This window comes from Oncorhynchus keta, chromosome 35, assembly GCF_023373465.1.
Source record: "Oncorhynchus keta strain PuntledgeMale-10-30-2019 chromosome 35, Oket_V2, whole genome shotgun sequence".
Taxonomy (NCBI): Eukaryota; Metazoa; Chordata; class Actinopteri; order Salmoniformes; family Salmonidae; genus Oncorhynchus; species Oncorhynchus keta.
Window position 1 is genome coordinate 31,519,889 of NC_068455.1, and position 12,220 is coordinate 31,532,108.

Below are 12,220 nucleotides of genomic sequence, written 5' to 3' on the forward strand. Positions count from 1 at the left end.
TAACTGCACCGTCCGCAACCGCAGGGCTCTCCAGAGGGTGGTGCGGTCTGTCCAACGCATCACTGGGGGCAGACTGCCTGCCTTCCAGGACACCTACATGACCCGATGTCACAGGAAGGCCAAAAAGATCATCAAGGACATCAACCACCTGAGCCACGGCCTGTTCACCCCGCTCTCATCCAGAAGGCGAGGTCAGTACAGGTGCATCAAAGCTGGGACCGAGAGACTGAAAAACAACTTCTATCTCAAGGCCATCAGACTATTAAATAGCCATCACTAGCCGGCTATCACCTGCTTACTCAACCCGGCACCTTTGAGGCTGCTGCCCTATCTGCATAGACATGGAATGACTGGTCACTTTTAATGGAACACTAGTCACTGTAATAATGTTTACATACTGTTTTACTCATTTCATATACTGTACTCTACTGTATTTTAGTCAATGTCAGTCAGACATTGCGCATCCTAATATTGATATACTTCTTAATTCCATTCTTTTACATTTAGATTAGTGTGTATTGTTGTGAATTGTTTGATACTACTGCACTGTTGAAGCTAGGAACACAAGAATTTCGCTACACCCGCAATATCGTCTGCTAAATATGTGTATGTGACCAATAAAAGTCTCATGAGTAGACTGGACCCTGGTTTTATGGATACACAATCAATCGTTTTTCCTGTACAGTGAAATTTGTTTGTGCAACATAACAAAAATAAAGACTTTTCTTAAACATTACATCTGTAAATTAAGAATAATTATACAATCAGAATCATTTCTTATTTCTTAATTGTATATTTTTTGTCAGTAGGCTAATGTACCTAACCTTCATTTACTTAAGCTTACTTACTTAAGTTTCCGTTTCTCAATGTGCTACACCTTATTTTAAAATATATATATATAATGTAACTAGGCAAGTTAGTAAAGAACACATTCTTAATTAAAATGATGGCCTACCCTAGCTAAACCTGGATGACGCTGGGCCAATTGTGCACTGCCCTATGGGACTCCCAAACACGGCCGGATGTGATACGGTCTGGATTTGAACCAGGGACTGTAGAGACACCTAAGACCGCTGCGCCACTCAGGGAGCACTTCTTATATTCTTTATCTTATATGAAGTAGAAATGCTCGTAAACATTTCCCTGATTTGGTTATACTTTTTTAACCACATTGTTATATTACGCACTATGCGAAGCTGCCAAAAAGATTGATATCGTATCATACACATAGCGTTTTACCTCGGACTTGTATTTTGAAGGCAAAATCTGAAAACGGGAAGTCATGTGGATAGATGCTTCTACGGGGTTCTTCTGTGAAGCTAATGTTAGCGCAATCTGTGATCCTTGGGACGTCCCTACTCTAAACCCATATACCCTAACTATAACCATAACCTAACCCTACCATTTTAAATGTCAATTTCCCAAGGATTCCAGATTGCACCAACCGTGATGCTAATAATACATATATATATATGCCTTTTATTCAAAGTTTGTAGTTACCACATCCGGGTCTTTTGCGTCCTTAGTTACCAGTCGGAAAGAAAAAAACATCACCACCCCTGCCTACACAGCTATCAGGTATCTAGGCTATATTTATAATTTAACGAAAAATACAATAGAACATTTGATTTATTTACCTATATACTTATTGCAAAATGCTCTATTCTAATATTGGGTTACGTTAACGTTACCAGAGCACCCATGGATATTACGAGAGGCAGTTTAGATGATATCTCCCGCCCGGCATCCAACGAGCGTTCTCGCCCGGGTAGCCGTGTATCAACTGTGTCACTGCCTGAAGTCGGGAGAGTTTTTCATCCCAGCCCGACGTCCCTGGTGGTTCTTAGCGATGATGCCCCCAACAATAAGCAGGTAATGTGCTTGCATGCACACTTTGTGCTTGTAGAACAAGATGACCTGACATATGCTCCTCAAGAAGTAAAGGGTCAAGTCAAGACAGCACATTTGGAATAATGTGTCAAGAAGGGAACACAGTTTGAACCTGATAGTATCTGGTTAATGTTTCACAATTTCCTTTGGGTGGTGGGCGATTCTTGATACACACAGGAAACTGTTGTGGTGAAAAACCCAGCATCATTGCAGTTCTTGACACAAACCTACTACCATACCCGGTTCAAAGGCACTTAAAGTTTTTGTCTTGCCCATTCACCCTCTGAATGACACACATACATAATTCATGTCTCAAAGGTTAAAGAATGATTTTCAAGCCATCTCCTCCCCTTCAGCTACACTGATTTTAAGTCGATGTAACAAGTGACATCAATAAGGCATCACACTGTAGCTTTCACCTGGATTCACCTGGTCAGCCTATGTCATGGAAATAGCAGGCATTCTTAATGTTTTGTATACTCATTGTATAAAAGCACCACCATATTTGGTTCTGTTAGCTAACTGTCCAGGTTGGAGCTTTGTACCTGAAAGTCCCATGTAGAGGCTGTGTTGTGTGATTGCTGTGCATGTTTGTTCAAAAACCATTTGAGGACCTTAGAATAATTTGGTGTGGTGGAGTTTCTTACACTTTTGTACTGTGTTTGGAGGCTTTGATGATGGCTTTTGGGTCTGGGTAGACAAAATATCCACAGGAAAGAATTATTAAACCGACTTCAACACACAAGTCTCGCTGTGTGGTGAATATTTGTTTGCTCGAGACCTAAGACACGCATGTAATTCATGCATATTAACTGAAGTCTTGCAGCTGTTTTCCATGGTTTTGCGCATGTGACAGAAATTTAAACAGCAGTACTTTAAATAATACTTTCCTATGGATATTTTGGCAAAAATGTTGACCCACTGAAGGACCAACCGCACACAGACAACCGATAGAGTAAGTTCAAATGTAACCTCATCCCCAGGCTATTGCGCATATAAGCCTGTGACCATAGAAGTCTATGGAAGTGACCTACTGAGTAAATTATTTGAATCATAACATTTTTGTGAATCACACAGCTAGCTGCGAGGCGTGTTGTGGGAGATGATTAAGCCAAAGCCAATTTGTCCAGGTCTTTCTGTTTTGGCAAACAAAGGCCAAGCTTGATGCGTTGGTCCACCAGACATTTGGGTGGAAGTGTCTGGGAACGACATTAGTTCAAATGTAATTTAATTCAACATTCTGGCTTGTAAGGAAACTTTCTGTCACGCCCTCACCAAAACCGCCACCGCTGAGTTATGCCAACCCAGACCCTCCCATATAGGCTTAGGGTTGCGGCCGGGAGTCCGCACCTTTGGGAGGTTCAAACTGACCTGAGTTTGCTTTTTCTTTTCTTTATTATTTTGGTTAGGTCAGGGTGTGACAAGGGTGATATATGTGTTTTTGTATTGTCTATGGGTTTTTGTAAGTCTATGGGTTTTCACTAGTCTAGGTTTTATATGTCTATGGTTGCCTAGATTGGTTCCCAATTAGAGGCAGCTGTTTATCGTTGTTTGTTCGTCTGATTGGGAACCATATTTAGGCAGCCATATTCCTTGGGTTATTTTGTCACGCCTTGGTCATTGTATTTTGTGTTTTCGTTATATATTTGGTCAGGCCAGGGTGTGACATGGGTTTATGTTATTGTATTTTCGTATTGGGGTTTGTAGTATTTGGGATTGCGGCTGATTAGGGGTGTTGTATAGGCTTGGCTGCCTGAGGCGGTTCTCAATCAGAGTCAGGTGATTCTTGTTGTCTCTGATTGGGAACCGTATTTAGGTAGCCTGGTTTCGCTTTGTATTTCGTGGGTGATTGTTCCTGTCTCTGTGTAGTGTTCACCAGATAGGCTGTAATAGGTTTCACGTTCCGTTTGTTGTTTTGTATTTTGTATATTATGTTATTTTCATGTATCGTCATTTCATTCATTAAAGAACATGAGTAACAATCACGCTGCATTTCGGTCCGATTCTCTTTCGACAAACGAAGAACGACGTTACAGGGTTTTTGTCTATGTGTTAGTTGCCTGTGTCTGCACTTATCATATATAGCTTCACGCTTGTTTAACCTCTAACCCTAACCTAACCCTTTGTTCTTCGTCTTATTAAAGAAGATTTATTCATCTCACGCTGCGCCTTGGTCTCCTCCATACATCGAACGTGACACTTTCCAAGTTTTTGCAGTGCTCTGTTTCAGACTGTATACCAATAATTGGTATCACAGTCTGATTTATTACATTTTAGTCAATGCTCTTATCCAGAGCAACATTCAGGAGCAATTAGGGTTATAAGTGCCTTGCTCAAGGACACAATCCCTGCTCAGGGATTCGTATCAGCGACCTTTCAGTTACTGGCCCAATGCTCTTAACCGCTAGGCTACCTGCTGCTCTTATTATTAGGCAAGGGTTGAGCAGTGTAGCCTATATTCAACCAGTAGAAAATGAATGGTAGCAGAAGGCGGTAAACTAACTCTATGTAAACTTTGATAACTTTCTGAACAATACAGAAATAGTAAGAGCATCTTGGTGTGTTCTCTTTAACTTGTCTTTTACTGTTACCCAGTCCTTACAAGGCAAGTCAACCCTAACCTTTATCCTAAACGTTGCTTTAAATATACTACCATTCAAAAGTTGAGAGAATGCCAAGAGTGAGCAAAGCTGTCATCAAGGCAAAGGGTGGCTACTTTGAAGAAACTCAAATATGACATATTTTGATTTGTTTAGCACTTTTTGCTTACTACATGGTTCCATGTGTGTTATTTCATAGTTTTGATGCCTTCACCATTATTCTACAATGTAGAAATATAGTAAAAACAAAGAAAAACCCTTGAATGAGTAGGTGTGTCCAAACGTTTGACTGGTACTGTATATATATCTGCCTCTAGTAAGGCTTCTTATTGTAACATATTGCTGGTTATTTCTTGATCCGTGCCTGTTTGGCAACACTTTTCCCACCTCCGAAGGTACAGTATATCCATAATTGGTAGGCTTTTCTGATTTGCGTCACCAAGGGTGTGCCCAAGAAAGATTTAAATAATATTGAGTAGTTATTTATGATGCAAGGTGATTTGTAGATTAGTCAGTTTCGACTCGCCTTTAAAGCCGCCTGCAATGTTGAAAGTGCAAAAGCGAAATTCATGGGAAACTATGCCTCCGCTTCTTGTCTGGAAAGCCCTTAAGACGGAATGTTAATGTTAAAATAACTATAGTGTTTTTAACTGTAAACATGATTGCCTCTTGAATTTCCCCATCAATGGGCCTAGAACCTGTGGTTTGAATAGATGTTACAATTACTTTCCTAGGATCACAGCAGCTCACATGAAAACCTCAGGTCTCCAGATGAAAGTCTTCCTGAGAAAGGTAGGCATAAGTACATATCACTATGACATTTTAGGAAGTAGAATAGTGAAAAGAAAATGGATGAACATATTTGTATGCATGCATTTCTTTGAATGGATTTCCAGATCACTCCATTGGAGATGTATCTGATGAGGAGAACGAAGATCCAGAACTCCAGAAGGCCATCAAGAAAATGAAAATACTTGACAAAATCTTGGCTTCAAGGATCTCAAATGAAAAAGAGGTCAAGAGAAAAGGAAAGGAGCTCCATCAGAAACTATGGCAGGAACTATTGGTAAGCACAGGGATACGCAGAATACACACATTAAATGACATTTTAAGAATGTCTATATGTTAAAGGATGTTTCCTACCTATTTCTGTGCAGCAGATAAAGCCCAACAGATCTTCAGAATGGGCAGATGAAGCAGAAAATACAAGGATGTTTTTGTCCCTGGCTCCTTCCAGTAGTAAGTGAAATATTAAACAGTAATTCCAGAACGCAGATCAGTGTGAATACTGTTTACAATGCACCTTAACTGGAGCTTTGAGGACAACGTACTCATGCCAAATTACTATTCCAAAATATACAGTATAAATCACGTTTTGTTTTGTTTATCAGCATTTTTGATCAGCTTTGTTTTGTATGGGATATGTCACAGCAAATTGATAACGTTATTTAGATTCAGTCTCAGAATTTGAATATGGTAATTTACTATTAATATACAGGCTAAGTGTAATAATCCATTTTCATTTTCCATAGCTCACGGATCCAGTGAAGAATTGGACTTTGCTCCTGTGTTTGGGACTCAAGTGCCTGACAAAGAGTATGAAAGACACAACAGACAAGTGGAGGAAAGTGAGTTTGTTTAAATATGCTGGAACACAATTATACATTTTACATCATAAAGTTGCTCATATATCTGTATGTAGGCCAATGTACACTGTAACTAGTCCTGTAACTCATGCTGCCAAACATTCCCTCGTAAAACTGACCATCCTACCGATCCTCGACTTCGGTGATGTCATCTATAAAATAGCCTCCAACACTCTACTACTGGTTGAATATAGCTACTCTACTCTGCTAGGTAAAGCACCGCCTTATCTCAGCTCACTGGTCACCATAGCAGCACCCACTCGTAGCACGCGCTCCAGCAGGTATATCTCACTGGTCACCCCCAAAGCCAATTCCTCCTTTGGTCGTCTTTCCTTCCAGTTCTCTGCTGCCAATGACTGGAACAAACTGCAAAAATCTTTGAAGCTGGAGACTCATATCTTCCTCACTAGCTTTAAGCACCAGCTGTCAGAGCTGCTCACAGATCACTGCACCTGTACATAGCCCATCTATCTACCTACCTCATCCCCATACAGTATTTATGTATTTATCTTGCTCCTTTTTGCACCCCAGTATCTCAACTTGCACATTCATCTTCTGCACATCTAAAATTCCAGTGTTTAATTGCTATATTGTAATTACTTCACCACCATGGCCTATTTATTGCCTTAACTCCCTTATCTTACCTCATTTCCACTCACTGTATATAGACTTTTGTTTTTCTTTTGTTCTACTGAATTATTGACTATGTTTTGTTTATTCCATGTATAACTCTGTTGTTGTATGTGTTGAAATGCTATGCTTTATCTTGGCTAGGTCGCAGTTGCAAATGAGAACTTGTTCTCAATTAGCCTATCTGGTTAAATAAAGGTGAAATTAAAAATTAAAAAATTAAAAAGTAACAACGTTAGGACTATATTGCAATGTAGTTTTATTATTCTACGCTAGATGGCAGTATAACTCTAGGAAACAATGCAACTATTTTGTGGTTTCACTGTGTATTCAGTTTTCTTGGTGCTTTCATTCCTGAAAACACCGCATAGGCTACATCTTTCCCTCCAAACTATCCATGAACAACTTTTCCCATCTTTTGAATTTGCTGTTTGCTGGATGACATGTCACTCAGTCATAGTTTGAGAGCCATGAACATTGTGGAGTGGGCCCTTTTCAATTGCATGTATTTCAGTGGTCCAGAAACATTAATTGATGTTTCAGTGATCCAGAAACTTTAATTGATACATGGTCATTTGGAATACTTCCTTAGATTGTTGACAATGTCTCTCCAAAGTGTCTCAGGATGATATTAGACAGAGCCTTCTAATGGTTCTTAAACTCCTAAGTTTACATGTTTACCTGCTGGAATCCAAAAATGCATGAACTGTCTGGCCACTCTACCATAAAGGCCTGATTGGTGGAATGCTGCAGAGATAGTTGTCCTTCTGGAAGGTTCTCCCATCTCCACAGAGGAACTCTGGAGCTCTGTCAGAGTGTCCATCGGGTTCTTGCTCACTGCCCTGACCAAGGCCCTTCTCCCCTGATTTCTCAGTTTGGCCAGGCAGCCTGCTCTAGGAAGATTTCTGGTGGTTTAAAACTTTTTCCATTAAAGAATGATGGAGGCCACTGTGTTCTTGGGGACCTTCAATGTTGCAGAAATGTTTTGGTACCCTTACCCAGATCTGTGCCTCGACACAATCAGGTCTCGGAGCTCTATGAACAATTCCTTCGACCTCATGGCTTGGTTTTTGCTCTAACATGCACTGTCAACTGTGGGACCTTATATATATATATATATATATACACACACAGGTGTGTCCCTTTCCAAATCCTGTCCAATCAATTGAATTTTCCCCAGGTGGACTCCAATCAAGTTGTAGAAACATCTCAAGGATGATCAATTGAAACAGGATGCATCTGAGCTCAATTTTCGTGTCTTGGCTTGGATTGTTTTTTTCGCCTGGCCATATACAGCTGATGTGTATTGAAGTCTGCCAGCGAAGGGAAAAGGTGAGAGGAGGAGAGCTCATAGATGCGAGAAGGAATACAACCTGGCTGCTATGAAAGTGAACTGTGTTTACGTGTGCTCAGGGGTCTATTCATTCCGCCGATTCTGTTAAAAAAAAAGTTTCTAAAACGGAAGCAAATGGAACGAAACGGGGATAAACATACTTGAATTTGTCCACCCTAGATCAGCTAGATGCAGGCAAAATGTTCTCTCGACCTGTGTGCATCTACATTGTAAACATTCATTCATAGGCTAGGTTGTAGCAACCTCATGATGGGTATATGGAACATTTGAGTATCATTCATGTAGTAGCCTATCAATGTTACATTGAACTGGGTGAATGGAATATGAATGACAGTCATCCAATATGCTGTAATAGAAATAAGGCCAAGCTCATGAAAAAAAAAAAACATCCTCCTGTACCAATCGCCACTCCTGTACCAATCGCCACATGTACTAACCGCCACTGACTCCCACACAGGTGAAAAGGACCTCAACACCACAGCAGCAGACTTGGCTGAAGTGTGTCACGAAGAGAGGGCAGACGAGTCAGAAGGCAGCCAGAGTGGGGTTCCCAGGGGCAAAAATAAACAAGACTTTGTGAAGAAAAATATTGAGGTATGTCAAAGTTCATGTTGGGCAAAGTGCATGACTTTGGAGTCTGACATTACTCATGTTATTTTATTTCAATGGGAAATTAATATAGTTCTTCAACTCAAAGACTCAGGGGCCTGATTTGAAAGTAACTACAATCTGATCTGATGAATGATTGTTGTCACTACAAACATGACAGTTGGCGAGTGGTGCTGGAGGCCCAGTGCAGATGACACAGGAGGAGAAGTATCGTCTCGAGGAGCTCCTCAGAGACATGGAGGAAGGGGACAATGCTGGGAAGGCAGGCTGTGAGGTAGGCCAAAATACAGCCCTGATGGTGAGCATGTGGTGTAGGAGGACTCATGTTTTCAAGTGTCTAAATGTGGCAAACAGAGTTCATCTCGACTGTACCATTTGTCTCTCTCGTACAGCACTTGGTCTACACACAAACATTTCACTTATTATGTTTAGGGTAGTAGTAGCCAGTAATCACTCGTTATCATGGTGTGAATAGTTTGTCATGTATTGAGCAACGTCTTTCAAGCACTGTGTTACTCACACAGCTTTTATGGTTGTTGATATGGCCATTACTCATGAGTACACAGAGAAACTGTTTAAATGATCTACTGTTTTGAAGTAATTTGCTAATCAAATCGAAGTGGCCTAACTAAACTGGCCTAAACGCTGACCTACTTTACAATTACAGCATATGTTGTAATATACACTACCGTTCAAACGTTTGGGGTCACTTAGAAATGTCCTTGTTTTTGAAAGAAAAGCACAAAAACAATGTCCATTAAAATAACGAAATATTTATCAGAAATACAGTGTAGACATTGTTAATGTTGTAAATGACTATTGCAGCTGGAATATTTTATGGAATATCAACATAGGTGTACAGAGGCCCATTATCAGCAACCATCACTCCTGTGTTCCAATGGCATGTTGTGTTCGCTAATCCAAGTTGATTACTGGCAGCTTCATGAAATAGTACCCGCAAAACATCTCTCAACATCAACAGTGAAGAGGCGTCTCCTGGATTCTGGCCTTCTAGGCAGAGTTGCAAAGAAAAAGCAATATCTCAGACTGGCCAATAAAAAGAAAAGATTAAGATGGGCAAAAGAACACAGACACTGGTCAGAGGAACTCTGCCTAGAAGGCCAGCATCCCGGAGTCGCCTCTCACTGTTGACGTTGAGACTGTTGTTTTGCGGGTACTATGTTTAGCTGGGTAGCTGCCAGTTGAGGACTTGTGAGGCTTCTGTTTCTCAAACAAGACACTCAAATGTACTTGTCATCTTGCTCAGTTGTGCACCGGGGCCTCCCACTCCTTTTTCTATTCTGGTTAGGGCCAGTTTGTGCTGTTCTGTGCTTGGAGTAGTACACAGCATTGTACGAGATCTTCAGTTTCTTGGCAATTTCTCGCATGGATTAGCCTTCATGGAATAGACTGACGAGTTTCAGAAGAAAGTCCTTTGTTTCTGGCCATTTTGAGCCTGTAATCGAACCCACAAATGCTGATGCTCCAGATACTCAACTAGTCTAAAGAAGGCCAGTTTTATTGCTTCTTTAATCAGAACAACAGTTTTCAGCTGTGCTAACATAATTGCAAAATCGTTTACTAATGATCAATTACTTTTAAAGTGATAAACTGGGATTAGCTAACACAACGTGCCATTGTAACACAGGAGTGATGGTTGCTGACAATGGACCTCTGTACGCCTATGTAGATATTCCATTAAAAAATCTGCCGTTTCCAGCTACAATAGTCATTTACAACATTAACAATGTCTACACTGTATTTCTGATCAATTTGATGTTATTTTAATGGGCAAAAACAACGTTTTTTTTTCAAAAACAAGGACATTTCTAAGTGACCCCAAACCTTTGAACGGTAGTGTAGTTTAGATTTGGGCAAATCCACGGTAACAGAGTGATGCTGAGACTCAGAATTTTCACTTTAAAATGTATGTCAATCTAAGCACAATGGTTGCAAAGTTAAACAAGCCAAAGGTGAAATATCTGAGTCTCTGCATGACTCTGTTACTGTTGAATTGCCCATATGCACGTTTTGAAACAATGACTACTTGGCAGCAACGGTAGCTGATTTTGACTCCCCATAGTCGTTATTTACCAGATGTCATGTGCCATGCAAAGGTCACAGGGATTGCCACATCTTCTGAATATTAGACAGCAATCTTATTTAGGATGATGGTTTATTGGTATGTGCAGAAAATCTGTACTTATGCAGTGCCAGGTGCATTTGAATAGCCGCCTGTATTCCTATGTTTAATATAATTTGTGAGAGTGTTTGCCACCTGGAGCAGACAGTTTTCTGTTTCTGCAGCCACCCACTGACCCACACCCTGTAAACTTCAAATGGTTGATTTTGTAGGTGCAATTGTCCCCTAATGGCTTAGCTGGCAGCTGTGGATGCGAAGCCTGAATTTTGAGGTCAGTTATGATGAACCTTGCCCGTCTGATGAGAGGACCTAGACTAGCACTTCTCTCACATACGGTACCATTTAGTCTGACCCGGACTGCCATGCATCTCTGGAACATCTTGCCAACGTTTTGAAGTCTGGCTGCTGTATTTATGATGGTTTCCTTTACTTTTTAGAACAATACTGCTGTAATTACGTGGCGGATATCAAACCGAGAGGAGCATACATATAGATGCTGGGGTCTTTTATTGGTTAGAATTGGACTTCCTGTTATTGCGTGGCGTGCTGTTATGAATGGCTGTTGAATAGGGAGCACGTATTTCATGTTGATAGTCAGGAATCCACAGTGACCATGCGGGCAAGTGCACCCAGACAGGGAACTTGGCAGGGCCAAGTAGGACTCATAATCAGTTACAGGCCATAGCGCTGCGCCTGTGTCTCTCCTCCTGAAACACTTTCATGATGGCCTTGCCTCCATTACTAGTACGATCCTCAACTGCATATTGTACTAGAAACCTGGGGTGGTAAACATGGCATCACACTGCGTGCTCTTTGAAAGGCTGCCTTTCCATAAACACAGGAATACTTCTCTCTTTCGAAAGTGAATCGCTTAGGTGTACCTCAGGTCCCACTGTGTTTTCAGTGTAGGACAGGACACAATGTTCCTCAAATTTGGCTGTAGTCTTTCCTTAAATTAATCTTACAGATCATAGGTTCAGTAATACAGTACATAGGCCTTTTGATACAGGGTGTTGAAGAACAACTCTGTGCGTCATTCTCTATGCCTCAACAATATAAATAAATGAATAATGTGTCCAGGACCTGTTGTGCTGCACATCCAGTAGCTGACTGATTTGTCTGTTAATGTGTCAATTTGTGCTCCTAGAAATTAGACGGTCCTCTTTTTACATTCACATTCTATCATTCTACTGTATTCACATTCGATTGGTCGACTATATTACTGCATCTTTTTATCACAAAGTAATCTCCCACAAAATAACAACTGTAACTGGGCATATAACTAATGGGTTCTAATGTTATTCAGATGGGTCATTTTGAAGTCTTTGGTTTGTGCTAGTTGGTAGTG

The 12,220-nt window shown here is 40.7% G+C and overlaps 1 protein-coding gene across 2 annotated transcripts in view; it reads left to right on the plus strand.

Annotated features, from left to right (window-relative positions):
* The first annotated feature begins 1,329 nt into the window (after positions 1–1,329).
* fsip1 (fibrous sheath interacting protein 1) overlaps positions 1,330–12,220 on the plus strand; it is a 70,569-nt gene continuing 59,678 nt past the window's right edge. The window contains exons 1-8 of one of the 2 annotated variants that reach the window (XM_035752367.2): positions 1,330–1,578; positions 1,695–1,872; positions 5,225–5,282; positions 5,387–5,556; positions 5,648–5,729; positions 6,023–6,118; positions 8,578–8,714; positions 8,890–9,003. In XM_035752367.2, the coding sequence (XP_035608260.1) occupies positions 1,702–1,872; positions 5,225–5,282; positions 5,387–5,556; positions 5,648–5,729; positions 6,023–6,118; positions 8,578–8,714; positions 8,890–9,003 (828 nt within the window). In that variant the 5' untranslated portion in view covers positions 1,330–1,578; positions 1,695–1,701. The remainder of the gene's footprint in view (positions 1,579–1,694; positions 1,873–5,224; positions 5,283–5,386; positions 5,557–5,647; positions 5,730–6,022; positions 6,119–8,577; positions 8,715–8,889; positions 9,004–12,220) is intronic. The other variant, XM_035752368.2, reaches the window with a different exon arrangement.